The sequence below is a fragment of the Medicago sativa genome, chromosome 2 (genome assembly GCF_051527215.1).
Source record: "Medicago sativa cultivar Bolivia chromosome 2, Bolivia_mono, whole genome shotgun sequence".
Lineage (NCBI taxonomy): Eukaryota > Viridiplantae > Streptophyta > Magnoliopsida > Fabales > Fabaceae > Medicago > Medicago sativa.
The window spans coordinates 69,406,363-69,420,723 of record NC_140750.1 but is presented as its reverse complement, the minus strand read 5'-3'; the positions used below and the strand labels follow the sequence as shown (position 1 = coordinate 69,420,723).

At 33.8% G+C, this 14,361-nt stretch overlaps 1 protein-coding gene, 1 long non-coding RNA gene and 1 other non-coding gene across 6 annotated transcripts; 2 read left to right on the top strand and 1 right to left on the bottom strand.

Annotated features, from left to right (window-relative positions):
• The first annotated feature begins 1,461 nt into the window (after nucleotides 1-1,461).
• Nucleotides 1,462-2,025, top strand: LOC146950142 (uncharacterized). The gene is made up of 2 exons (XR_015025463.1): nucleotides 1,462-1,644; nucleotides 1,745-2,025. It is a non-coding gene; the product is annotated as an uncharacterized LOC146950142 (long non-coding RNA).
• Nucleotides 2,026-3,101: 1,076 nt separating this feature from the next.
• LOC146950141 (splicing factor U2af small subunit B-like) lies at nucleotides 3,102-6,667 on the bottom strand. Of its 4 annotated transcripts, none has more exons than XR_015027446.1 (6): nucleotides 6,223-6,667; nucleotides 5,883-5,964; nucleotides 4,917-5,043; nucleotides 4,368-4,825; nucleotides 3,386-4,253; nucleotides 3,102-3,278 (listed from the first exon to the last, which is right to left on the bottom strand). XR_015027446.1 is itself a non-coding variant. In XM_085746097.1 (5 exons), exons 1-4 carry the CDS (start codon nucleotides 6,544-6,546, stop codon nucleotides 4,384-4,386), a joined length of 975 nt encoding a protein of 324 aa, XP_085602223.1. In that variant the 5' UTR covers nucleotides 6,547-6,667; the 3' UTR covers nucleotides 3,102-4,253; nucleotides 4,368-4,383. The 4 variants fall into 4 exon arrangements, 2 of the variants coding, with proteins under 2 accessions (XP_085602223.1, XP_085602222.1); XR_015027445.1 differs by having other exon boundaries at nucleotides 3,386-3,428; XM_085746097.1 differs by having other exon boundaries at nucleotides 3,102-4,253.
• A 2,618-nt stretch (nucleotides 6,668-9,285) lies between these two features.
• Nucleotides 9,286-9,357, top strand: TRNAP-AGG (transfer RNA proline (anticodon AGG)). The gene has a single exon. It is a non-coding gene; the product is annotated as a tRNA-Pro (tRNA).
• The last annotated feature ends 5,004 nt before the right edge of the window (nucleotides 9,358-14,361 follow it).

Genomic DNA, 14,361 nt, shown 5'->3' with positions numbered 1-14,361 from the left:
ATCATCCACGACTCAACAATAATTACATCTGCAAACACCATTCACCTTCGTCGTGAGCTCCTCAAATTACAACGTCACATTATGTGAGTCCTCGAACTTTACAAAATTGCATTACAATACTCAAGTCTCTTTGCAAACATCATTCACCTTTGTCGTGAGCTCCTTGAATTACAACGTCACATTATGTGAGTCCTCGAACTTTACAAAGATTGTCTATTGAATTTCATCCAACCCATCAGAGGAGGAATACATTGCAACAAAACTTGAGATTCGGGGCCTAAATGAATGTGTTCCCATAGTCTTGCTCACCTAAGCATAGTCTTGTTAGTTTGAGTGCTTGTAGCCAAGACGACGTCGGATGTGTTACATTCTCGTGTGATCCTCTCTATACGCAAAAGCCAAATATGATGGCATGTCATTGCCCAAAACACATTCCAATTCACTTCATAATCCTAATCTCCAGCAAATTGATATTAGTACTAATCCACTATGATAAGTCGACTAAATAAAATTGATTTTGGAGTTGCATAGGAAACTCATTCATCCATAGAGTCGTAGCTTGATGACAATCTCCTAAAACATGTAATATCGGCTCCGTCTCATCTTTGCACTGGTAAAAAAAGGACCTCATAAATTCAACCTTGTCCTTAAATTGTTTGTTAAGAGTCTAATGTGTAAAAACTTGTTCGGTCAATTCATCAGGTTGTATTGATTCAAATATTAATTCGTCAGATCGTGAGATTCTAAACTCTTTCAGTTAGACTCAACCCCATTAGTGCAAAAACTTTTTAAAAACAAAAATTTAGTTCAATTAATAATATATGTTGAAAAGAATATTTAATATAGACATTATTTACCTAGCAAAATTTGGCCATAATCTAATTAACGATTTCCACAAAGGTCGAATATGTTGCTTTGGCTATCACAACATCTCCCACATTAGTACCCATGTCATATTTACCTTTTGTAACTTGATCTAACAAATATTGATAGTCATTTCACTTTGGTGTTTTTCCAATCAAAGTGACCCCGAGATATTTCCCTAGGACTAGTCTCTTGATAACAAATTATTTGAACTAGAGCATGCTTGGTATTTCTTTAATATTTTTGGAAAACAGAATACTAGTCTTCTATGTGCTTGGTATTTCTCTCAAAATTAGTTGTTTTAACTCTTAATTTTAACTTGACCACTATCGAAATTCCAAAATATTTTTTTACCATTTTTGTTAACAACATGCTCACTAAATTGTCAATAGCTGAAACTAATCAATCCTCGATCCTCATGGGATCGATCTCTACGTTCACTTTATTACTTGTTACAATTGTGTATACTTGCACATCACATTTTCACACAACATGACGCTACTATAAGTTTGTTCCCGTAAAGAAAGAAGTAACACATGACACCTTAATGTATCGAAGAGACATTTATAATAATGTTGATTATATGAATGGTTTCTTGCAACTTCGCAGCGGATAAAACCAATTTTATTAAAATTATTAAAGCATGAGGTGTTTTACTTTTAAAGTGATAAAATAGTTGTTTGTTAATTACATGCAAATTAAGGAAACAAAATATGGCTGAAATTCTAAAAATTGTTTATGCTTTCTTCATCTTGATTTCCGTAATTCTAGGTCAACATAGTAAGTCAATATTCACACAAATTTCAATTTTTCTTCTTTATCATATGAAAAATATTCCATCATCTTCTAGTAACATTCATGTACTTCTTTTAAAATACAGGTTTAATCCCCTGCAAAACTAATATGGATTGTGCAAAGGATGTATGTCTCAATTATAAATTTCCGACTTGTGTTTCGAAAAAATGTTACTGCTTGTCCGCGTAACAATTTAGTTATACATAATTCTATGTTACTTCTAATTAGCTTATAATTTGATTTGTATGTCATAATGTTTCTACTATTATGAAATTCTCACACTTCGACTCATGCTTGTGAAATTTCAAGTATTGTCACATTTGTTCGATCATAATAGATATCAAGAACAACAACTTCAATGAATAATTTTAATTAGCTAGTTTAATGAATAAAGAAAAAATATGATATCATATCATATAGTGTACTGTTCTTTTAAATATAAGACCGATGACATGCTTAAACTGAATAAATATTCATATGTATGTATTTAAAAAATTATTGAAATGAACTAAATATGAATTATCATAATCCATTTTATAGTAACATCAATGTTCTTGCACTAAAAGAACGCTAGGGAAAATGTATTTCATTTTAAATAGTAAAAGTAGGGTTTGGGTCCCACCTTTCTATGAAAAAAAATTGGTTAGAAGCTAGAACGAAATAATCTATCTTTTGTGTCCCACAAATTTTTCGCCGGAGATTACTCACTATTAAGCAGCAATGAAAACTCAGTACCAATATCATGGTAACTAAAAAAACAGGGCTTGAGTCATATTTTTTTTACCCACATAGTTAAATAATAAGTTATAAGTACCAAATCGGTGGAGTTTTTTTAATATAAATTTTTGAATGAATTTTTGCAAAATTCCTTAGGAATGAAGCTTTCTTAATTATGAGAGTATTAAAGTAGAAGTTGTTTGAAAAACTCCAAATTCTTCATCCAGCATAGTTTTATGTTTACCCATACCAGGAGGTTTGTACTAATTATTATATTTTCACAAACATCATATGATAACCTCAACATACAACTAGACCTTCAAGGGGTAGATGATTCATTGGTAATTTAATGGAAAGTTAGTTAGATTTAGGGATGAGTCTTGGCTCCTTCATGTTGTCACCAAACATCATAGACTTCAAGTTCAGAGACTGTCCACTTCGGACATTCACAATTTTGCGTATATCCTTAAAGGGCGTTTTGGCATATTTAGATTTATATATGAAACTTTTTGCTATACTGGAATATTTACTACAGTTCCCCACCAGTAGTAATCCTAAGAAAATATGGCAGATTTCTCCTACGAGAATTGGACTCGCAAGTTCATAGATATTTGTCAAGCCACTTCCCTAGCTTTTAGTGGAAGTTATACGGTTCAAGCAACTACAGATTCATATGCATAACATTTCCCCAAATATACTTGTCAACCAAGGAAGATACACCAACATTTAATCAAATGAAATCATTATGGTTCAAATCTAAAACCTCAGTAACAATTATACAGACGAAATATAAAAAATACCGAGATCAAAAGTCAGTCTTCAATAGGCATCTAAAGCTTACACAATAAGAAAGCATCCTAACATGCCACGAGAAAAAGAAAATTAAAGTCATTTTCCTCAGCCTGCAACCAGGAGAAAACTCATTATAGAAGGCTTCACCTAAATAGTCATCCTTACACTTTTACTTCCCAGCTGAAACTGCTCTTCAAGATCTCATAATAAATAATACCTTAAAAATCCATTAAAACATCCTCCAACAGCGTATGCTTAACCTGTACACAAATTTCAATGATAACTGCAATTAACTCAATGGCTTGACTCTTAGATGCAGGGATACCCGAACCTGCAAAACTCATAAATATGTAAGACAATAATGCTATTTCCAATTTCAAAAGGGTTGAAACATGGAAAACAAAAAACCCTATAAGAACTGTTGAAAGTGGTCGTTCACTAGTCTTAGTCTTCACGTGTGATGGTGATCAGGGTCCCTGACTGTAAAAGAATAACACACATCCAGCAAATGCAAATATAACCACGATAACAAGCAAGCACGCGAGTGTTAATAATTGGCTAGTTGGAAAAAGGGGTATTTTTTTTTCTTCCACAAAAAGGTCAATATTTAACAATTTTGAAAGCACCAACAAAAGTTATGAATAGAGGATAACAAAAAATTTATAATGATGGCAAGAAGGGATTAAAAACAGTATTTTCAGATGAACATGCATTGGCAACAAGAAAGAGCTCAGAAAGAACCAACAAAAGTTATGAATAGAGGATAACCAAAAATTTATAATGACGGCAAGAAGGGATTAAAAACAGTATTTTCAGATGAACTGCATTGGCAACAAAAAAGAGCTCAGCTATGTAGTACCTCTAACATATTTGACTACTATGAAAGCCTACTGAAAAATGCAAGGAAACTAGTTTTGCTGAAATCTATGCAGAAAATATGCTTCAAACTAGAGATGCAATTTAGGAACGTTGCATAAAGTGGTACAAGCATACACATGCAATCACAAATCATGCAAAACAAATGAAAAAAATCCCAAGGGGGGAGGGGGCATATTCCACATCATGGAACAGTGTACCTGCACCACCTGCACAGCGGAAAATGGGTGGTGAGCTATACTTGTTCTGTGGGTGGTCTATGCTAGAATAAAAACTGTTGCCCAAAACTATAGGAATATGCAAACAAGAGAGTGGACACAAACCAGTAGTAAAGACAGATCAATATCCCTCCCGAGGAGATTCCCGTTGCTGCTGATTCTCATGATATGCGCTAGCATTTTGTGAGTGCCCGTTATGGCCATTACTGGTTTCCTCTGTATTAACCTTACTTGTGGGTTCCTTTTCTTCCCTTTCCCTGTTCCACTGCTCAATTCTCGCACGTCTCTCCTCGCTACCATCCCTGACTGGACTACGATTCCTCCTTCCAATAGGACTTCGACTGCGACTAGGACTCCTTCCCCTTCTCCGTCCAGGACTTGAAGTCCTGCGTCTCCTGCTATCACTGTCGTGATGATAGTCCCTGTCTCTGTCTCTGTCATCATACTTACTGCTACGACTGCGATGAGGCCTCTCCTCATAGCTTCGATGTCTGTAAGGACTCCTGCTCCTGCTCCTACTGTGCCTTTCGTGGCGCTTTCCAAACAATTGACGCCTCAATTCCCTGAACACAATGCATGTTAAACAATCACCAACGTTTAGTTAAAAAATACCTAAACCACAAAAGGGTTACTGACCAATGTTGGAAATATTACCTGCTAATTCTTTTCAAGTGCATGAAGTTGCAATAACCACCACGGTTGCAAGTATTCTCCTCATACTGCCTGCAGGTAGCCTCACGAAAGTCCGTCACCGGCGAGAAATCAACAATAATTGGACGACCTGCAAGCATGGAAGAAGAAAAGGTCTGATATTCAAACTTCACAAAAAATTGCAGCTCAACAGATAATAGCACGAAATTGGATACCCGTCTATAATAAAGGATTTGGCTCCTCTAAATCAAATTCTCAACTCAGGTAAACTAAGTAATCTCTCGATCTTCGATGAGAAAATCAAGAGTTGATAATATGTTCACATCAATGTTGTTAATCAGTTTGTTAAGATTATGCAATGCAACAATGCTACAACGCCGCTATAGCCACTATTTGACAACATTTTGTACTCAACAGTGTATCGCAGAACAACAATTTAATAAAATTCCGATAAGCTATAGCACTATATCACCACTATAACTGCTGTTTAACAACACTGGTCACATTGGTTAAAAAAAAAAACTGGTCACATCAGTGTTGTCAATTGCGGATCACGTAAAAGAGCCGTTTGTTCAAATTCCTCCACAACAGAGCTATATCACTGATATAGTCACTGTTTCACAATAGCGGATAGCTCAAATTCCGCTATGCAATAGTACTATCATGCCGCTATTTAACAACACTGGTTCACATGAAAGCAACTCATGAATGTGTTACAATATCAACAGTTTTTCTCATCAACAATTGAGATTATTTACTTATCATTCTAAACTGAACATTTCACATTATAGAATCTAAATCCCTATACAAGTACATACATACATACATAATTAAGTTCATTACCCAAAAAATACACACAAACACACTAAGTCACTAACATCTAGTATCTAATAGTCATCAATTATCAACATTTAAATTCGAAATAAAAAAAAAAACAATAATAAATGACAAATAAATCAGATAACACACCAGCATAAAATCTTCCAGTGAGATTCTTAACAGCATTTGCAGCATGCTCTTCCTCTCTAAACTGAACATACACATTACCAACCTGAAAAAACAAAAAATCATAACCAAATCACAACAGAATTAAAACAAATAAAAAACCCTAAAAAAAATATAAATCACAAACACACACTGACATGTCAACACCAGTATTAATTCAATTAAATCACATAATTGAATATAACTGTAATGTAATTACATATACCGGTGTCGTGATGTCGTACCAGACAGATGTCTGACGCACCTTCAATCAGAAGTGTCGGTGCAACATAGTAAATTAACGAAATGAAGATGAATTACGTACCATGTGATCAGCGAGATTATCACAAACATTAAGACTTTCAATATCACCATACTTAGACAATTCATCAAACAAATCCTCATAAAACTCTTCAAAATGATCCTGAATCTTCCTCGGATCGATCGGTTGTCCATGAACATCAACACCAGGAGTAATCATATCAGGACGCTGGTACATGTTGGAGAGGAGGATCGTAGGACTTATGCTTGGCTTTGTATGGAGACGAGAGCATCGATCGCCGTGTCGACATGCTCCGATCTTGAAGTAGAATGGACAGTTAACGCGGTCTTTCTCTGTGCCGAAAATTGAAGCTAGATGTTCCGCCATTGATGAAGAGGAATGAATGAATGAATGAATTGAATTGAATCGAAGAAGAGAAGAGGGATTTTTGGATGTTAGGTTTGTGGATTTTGTAGTGATGGGGTTGTTGCGAAGTTTCTTTTCAGTTCTAGATTGTTCTCATGGAAATTTGATTTATATGTTTTATTTTTAATAAATTACTAGGGTTGTGTTTTGGTAACACCAATAAGCTAGCTTATAGTTTGTTGGACTAGCTTATAAGCTTGTTTTGATAAAATATAATGTATTTGGTAAAAAGCTTTTTTCACTATCTTATAGTGTTTTTTAAGAAGCGGATCCAAGTAGCTTTTGAGCTTGTAGCTTATAACTTTTTACATTTTATTCCATTTTTAATTAACCTTATTGTTTTAATTTTAGTATTATTTTTAGATTTTTGTAAAACAATTAACTGCCCATTAACCCCACTTAAACGGCCAACACATCTCCTAAAAACTTCCTTTGATGATAAATCATACAAACTTTTTTCACGCAAGTCCTGTTAATGATTCGGAAAGCATACTCCGCCAATAAACATATGGAATGGAATTAAAAATGCACAAATAAATTAAATCCAGAATTATGTTCTATGTAAAATATTAATCGAGACGAATTCAACAACATTTTATATGATATTATTTATCTTTGTATATTAGTAGAAAAATACGGTCAAAGTATGTTAGGTCAATAGTTCACATTTTCAAATAGGTCATCTATTGTATGACGGATGGAGTAATGGTTAAAGAGTGCCTTGATAACATTCGTTAACAAAATCCTTTTATATCAGGTGATTTACCGTCGAATGTTGAATCGTAAGACAATATCACTTTTGAGACATAAACTCACTTTTCTTGGCACTAAAAGTCGTCATTTTAAGGGCAAAATATATGGATTGAGACTAAAATTGCAATAAATATGAAAACAGAAGATCAACAAATTCGATTTCAAAAAAGGATGACTATATTCGCGAGTTTAAGAAAATAAGGTGATCGAAAGTATAATTAAGCCTATAAAATTTAAATCATTAATTTTTTTGCTGAGTCAAACATGTCACGTCGTCACTTAACACCCACGTAAGCAATGCTTAACATTGTTGAATAAAAAAGTTTAACATAGCAAAATGTAGTAAACTTAAAGTACCAATGTGGTATTTGAAAAACGTAAATGACTAATCTACTACAATCCTCAATATGTAAGAGCACATGATACATTTTACATAGGGATGTAAATGGATATCCATGGATGCGGATAGTGTGATATCCGTGTCCGCTCCGTTAGATAAATATGAATTCCGTACCTTACCCATATCCGTGTGGATATCCGTTTAGCGGGTAATTCGCGGATTTTGAGGTATCCGCGGGTTTATACAAATATCCATGGATAACATTTATAAAAATAAAATAAAAAAATTGTTAATTTTTTTTTTTTAGCTAAAATTTAGAAACAAAGGTTTTCACATGCATTTTCATTTCTTTAGCTCAGTTGGTAGGGTTATTGCACATTATATATGCAGGGGTCAGGGTTTGAACCTCGGACACCCCACTTCTTCACATTTAATTGTGTGAGTTCTAGCCACTTGACTACTTGACAATAAAATAATATTCATACATTACAATAACAACAAAGATCATTGACAAAACAAAAATATAAATAAAGTCTCTTACATTTAATAAAAATAAAGTTCTTTGATTTAACAAAAACATAAGTAAAACATATTCAACAAAAACAAAGCTCTTGCTTAAACAATCCCAACCACTTTCACTTTCTTTTAAAGGAGCGTAATAACTGATAACACTCACAATACCTATGATGTTTTCTTAGGAAGTTGAATGGAATTGAGGTTATTTATGTAATTTACTCATTTTAATAGTGAGTATGGATATTCGCAGGTGTGGATACCATTAAATCTGCATCTGTGTCCATTAACTAGCGGGTAATTAAAAAATCTGTTTATTTTATTCATAGATATCAATTAAGGTATCCGCTCCGTGCCCGTGGCGGATTTTATCCGCGGATGTCCACGGGTGCGGATTTTTTTGCCATCCCTAATTTTACATAAAAAAAATTAAAAGTGTGAATTTCATAAAACTTGCTTAATTTTCAATCATTAAAATGAAATTTACTTGACTTGCATATGTTTGATACTGTAAGAACCACTTAATAATGGTTAAGAAACCAAGTTTGAGTTCCTTAAAAAAGAAACAAAGTTTGAGTTCCTTAAAACATTGTCATCGGAGTTGCTAACTGTATGTCTTTGAAACCTCATTGAGTTTCCCTTCAAACACATGAAAATGTGACCTTTTCAACTTTCAGTTTCACAAGTTTGCGCTAGAAAACATTTGAAAGTGAAAGTACACGACCAATGTGAATTTTCGGGTGGCAAAGGGAAACCAAACCCCACCCCTAAAAGAAAATTTAGAATCACTTTCTTTATTATGGAAAAGATTTATACCTTGAATGTGTAATTTGATTTAGTTTAGTAAAAGCAAATAATGTTTTTTTTTTTTTGAAATACAAAAGATATGGATATCTTTTTTTGGTTTGAGAAAACAAATGAGATGATGTTAAATACAGTGAAATAAATTGTAAAAATTTATTGCCATTATGACCCAACGTTAGTACAACTACAGAGAATAATGTGCTTGAGATTGATATAGAGACCAAAGAACAAAGTTTAGGCTTTAATGACAAACGAAATTCATTCAAAACATTTCGAAAGTGAACATCAAAGGGCATTTGGTCTAGTGGTATGATTCTCGCTTAGGGTGCGAGAGGTCCCGAGTTCAATTCTCGGAATGCCCCTTTTTATCAAATATCTCATCATTTTTAGTTTCTTATATTCCAATGCTCGGAATGCCCCTTTTTATCAAATATCTCATCATTTTTAGTTTCTTATATTCCAATGCTTATGGCATAATCTGTTTAAACTAAAAACCAGTTCATAAATTCTAAACTAAACATATTTAGTTATTTACATAACTACGTTTTTTTTAGGGAACAGTTACAGAACTATATATATATTGCGAGAAAGGCCACAAGATTTTTCATTGACAATATCTCACTGTTATAAGTTTCTCAATCCACTTTCATCAATATCAGAACTATTTAGAACTGAAATATTATCTTCAATCCATTTTCCTCAACAAGAGAAACCTGAAATATATCATCTTCTACAAGGAACTTATAGATGACAGAAAAATGCATTCAACTCCTAAGAAATTAACTTAAAAGAAAAGAAAAGCAAACAATCATGTCTTTTGGAATATCATTTCCCGAACCTAAACCGAAAAAATATCAACAACTTTTAGGTTTTACTGAAAATTAGATGGAGACTTCATGTCCTGATCATTTACAGTACTAGTTGTTGTTGTTATGGGATTTATGTTTCCATCTGCAGCCGGTGAAAGGTGACTCGATTGTCCTACTTCTTTGACAATCTCTTCGGAATCTGAACTACTATTTCGAGCAGCAGCAGCATCAGCCAAAATTCTTGCACCTGCTTCCTTAGCGACGTCTGTCGTGAAAGTTGATGCAATAATCTGATTAACCAGAAGGTAAAGATTGTTAATTCAAAGTTACTGCTTCCGCTATTACTCTCTTTTCAACTCTACTCATTGAAATTTATGCAAACTCTTCCATTTTGAATACAAGTCTCACAAGAATTTCAGTCAATAGTAAAGAATTTAAAATAAAGATTGTTAATAGCTTTACAGCACCTTAAGCTTGGTGAAGCCTTCTTTTCCTAACACGATACCACCTGAGCTTAAAAGTTTTTGCTAAAATCAGGGACTTAAATCATCTAAAAAATGGAATTGGGAACCATCGTTGCTCAACAAAACAAGAGACCTTCTGATGATCATATCAAGAAGTTTAAATTGCTAATGGATCCCTTTGTTCATGTGGACAAAGGCACGATCCTTAAAAATAAGCTTCCTTGGTTAAGGGACTGTTTGGTGACTTTGAAGGCTGGTAGTTTGCAGAATGAAATTCTGAAGAGCATTAAACGTTCTCAGAACACAATATTTAACTTTGAATGTAAGGTAGCATTGACATCCGTCCATCCATCGCTTTTCCTTGAACGTGCTCTTTCAGAAGAAGAAAAATCTGCTCTCGACAAGGATCAGCTGGAAAAGCTTAGACTGAACCCACATGAAGGTGACAAAACAAAATTTTTGTTCAAGTTTGTTCGGCTATGTGATGCTTTTCATGAGAAAGTTCTTGTGTTCAGCCAATTCCATGCTCTTTTACAATTAATTAAAGACCAATTAAACTCGGCTTTTAAATGGTCTGAGGTCAAGCAATCCTTAATCCACAGCTTTAACGATGAAAATTGCCAAGCAAAGGTTCTACTTGCATCTACAAAAGCTTGTTCTGAGGGAATTAGCTTAGTTGGAGCTTCAAGGGTTGTACTTCTGGATGTTGTATGGAATCCTTCGGTTGAAAGACAAGCTATCAGCCGAGCTTATAGGATTGGTCAGAAGAGAATGGTATACACATACCATCTGCTCGCTGAAGGGACTACTGAGGAAGAAAAATATGGTAAACAGGCCGAAAAAGACCGGTTATCTGAGCTCGTTTTTTCAGCAAAAAATGCCGCCAATAATGATAAGTCCAAGAGCTCTGCTGTCAACTTCGAAGATAGAGTTCTTGATGAGATGACTAAGCACGAAAAGCTCAAAGGCATATTTGTTAAGTGCGTAGTACTGAGGAAGGAGCGAGATGTGGTCTGAGAGTTCTGGCCGTGGATCCAATGTCGTGCTTAGATAATTTATGTGTTTGCAAGAATATCAACTGTTCAATCAATTCAGTTTTTGTGTATCAACCAAGGACTACTTGCAAAGGTAAGAATATTTTTGGTGAATCAGATATTTTGATTAGCTCTAATTATCTCTTTGTTGCTTTATTCAGATCATGCTTCTGATGTAGCTCTTTATTTGGTTTTGCAGATTCTTCAACATTGGTCACTATACAAAATTTAATGCAAGCTTGTTAAATTGATAAAACTAGGTTTCATACGTAAACACATTAGGATATCATTTATTACTTTATGTTAAGTAAAGCAATTCCTTTCCTAGGATTTGCAACTTAGGACACACACACACACACACACACACACACACACACACACACACACATATTACTGTCTGTTAAGTAATGCAACTCCTTCGCTAACTTTCTATTTTCTGTCATTATTAGTACTAAGCAATTTGCATCATCAATGAACTATAGTTTTCACCTACTGATCATCTTTCCTGATGCCTTGTTCTTATGATCCTCCTCCATTTTTGGGCGACAAGAACAAGAAGAATAAATTTTGATTTTCTGTAATTAATGTCAAGAAACACTATGGAATGCGAATAGAGAAAAGGTGCATTTGCATGTACTTAGGGAATTATATTTATAGTATCAAACATGAGGGAAATATTGTAACTAACTAGTTATAACTGCTTCTAACTGATCAACTGTACCATATTTAGATTAGTTATTATTGTTTTCAATTTACATACCATTGCCACTTATGTTGATGTTGTATTCTTGAAGTAACGTGACAACGTTTTTCGGACATAAACAAGTCTTCCCATCTTTCAAAATCCCCACCCATAAAATCCTTGGCAATGGTATGGATTTTATGAATCCCAAATACCTGACACGAAACGGATACGACAATATGGGAAAATTTTAAAATTCAAGATACGATATGGTCATGATCCTTTAATAAAAAAATTAAACATAAATGTAAATATATAAATGCACAATATATACTATTTCTGTTCAATGAGCCTCTGCAAGTAACAAAAATAAATAGAATTTTTTCTAAATGAATTTAGAAAAAGTTATATTAAAATTAGAATATTTCTTAAAAAATACTATAGAAATTAAATCAATGCACTTCATTTTTAAATTGGACGAAAAACCATAAGATTTTCGTTGACATTATTCCAATGTTACAAGTTTCACACCCACATGAATATCAGAACTATTTAGAACTGAAATATCATCTGCAATCCACTTCCCTCGACATGAGAAATCTAAAATTTATTATCATCTCTTCTACAAGGAGCTTATAGATGACAGAAAAATGCATTAAACTTCTAAGCATCCTTCCAAAATCAACTGAAAAGAAAAGAAAACAATTATGGTTTTTGAAATATCCTTTCATGAGAATCAAGAACTTTTCGGTTTTAGAGAAAATTAGGCCCTTAATTTCAGGTGTCCTCTACAGATGTCCTGATCATTAGAAGGATGTCCTGATCATTTTCTGCACTAGTCGTTGGGAATAATGTTGGCAATTCGCCTTGCTATTCCTACAAATGTTTCCTATGGTCGCGAAAGATTTGATGCCGCTGCCAAATTCCATGGAAGGAATTTGTAGACTGTCGTTCAACTTTACCCTCCAATTCCCTCCTCTTCATTCTTCAATATCTCTACTCTCAAAGACAAGCTCAATCAAGTGCAAACTCTTGTTGGTGTCATTCTCTCCCCAAATCAACAAGACTCGTCAACATCTATGGCATTATCCACAATGAACTCCACAATACAAGAAATCATAGTAACTTCCACATCAATGATGTTCATCAGCCAACAGATGGCTCTTAGTTTCCCTCAAGGTACTACAAATGCACAAACGATGTTCATTAGCTAAGGCGCACAACTGAGTTAGAATCAACTGAATGCGAGAGAACACTGATGTGAAAATTTAACCGATCAGTGGGCTTGAGCTTGGGGCGCTGCACCTCTAGATTGTAGTTCACACTTCGAAGGTATTCATATTCCTCTAGGTATTGTGCAGATAATCCATAATAGTAAAGTGCTGTTTGGAACAATTGGATAAAACATAAAAACATAAGATATGATATGATATATGTGCATACATAGATGCATAAAATAAAATCATATACAATTGTATACATAAAAATAATGATTCTAATGCCTTAAATACACCAAGTATGATTCTCATCAATATTTTAAATCACTGCCATAGTCACAATGCATGCTAAGTTTTTCTTAAAATTCTAATTCTCATAAAATATACCTGATTGTGGAGAGAATGAAGAAGCCATGATTATTCTAATTCTCATAAAATAGACAGAGAATATTTTTCTAAGCTAAGTTGTTCAAGTTAACAGACACCAAACTAAAACTCAGTGCTTCAAAGTACTCTATGGCCGAGATTTTCCAAACTATCGTCTATTGAGTGATATGTGATGAAATGGATTGGAATAGAATGAAATAAAATAGGTTTGTTAGTTTTTAAAAAACGGACAAAACTGATGTGCCTAAGTTTTTTTCCTTAAAAAAAATGATCTTATCCTAAATGATCTTATCTTGAGTATAAATCAAAAGAAATCTCTTCACTGAACATATATGCAGAACTATATATATTGTAAGATAGACCACAAGATTTTCATAATATCTCAATGTTTCAAGTTTCACAATCCACATCAATATGGGAACTATTCAATCCACTTTCCTCAACATGAAGAAACTTGAAATACACAATAGCTAGCGTGAATCCTAAAATATCACAACTGAAAATTGAAATATCACAACAATGAGCTAGAAACCTAAAATATATCGTCATCTCTTCTACAAAGAATTAGATCAAGAGGATCTATTGCAAGAACAAGAAGAATCTACATTTTCTCAACCGAGCAATCAAAACTCAACACTCTCACTCACCCTTGATGATTTCCAGTGCAGTAGTGATAAGTAAAGTTCTTATCACTATTGCATTGGAAATCATCAAGGGTGAGTGAGAGTGTTGAGTTTTGGTTGCTAGGTTGAGAAAATGTAGATTTCTTCTTG

Bases quoted from the DNA above. Each gene is read 5' to 3' on its own strand.
- LOC146950141 (XM_085746097.1), bottom strand. From the start codon at position 6,546: ATGGCGGAACATCTAGCTTCAATTTTCGGCACAGAGAAAGACCGCGTT. The intron at 5,044-5,882 runs GTGTGTTATCTG...CCATGCTTGCAG, and splicing joins CACTGGAAGATTTTATGCTG to GTCGTCCAATTATTGTTGAT. The intron at 4,826-4,916 runs GTAATATTTCCA...CATTGTGTTCAG, and splicing joins CACTTGAAAAGAATTAGCAG to GGAATTGAGGCGTCAATTGT.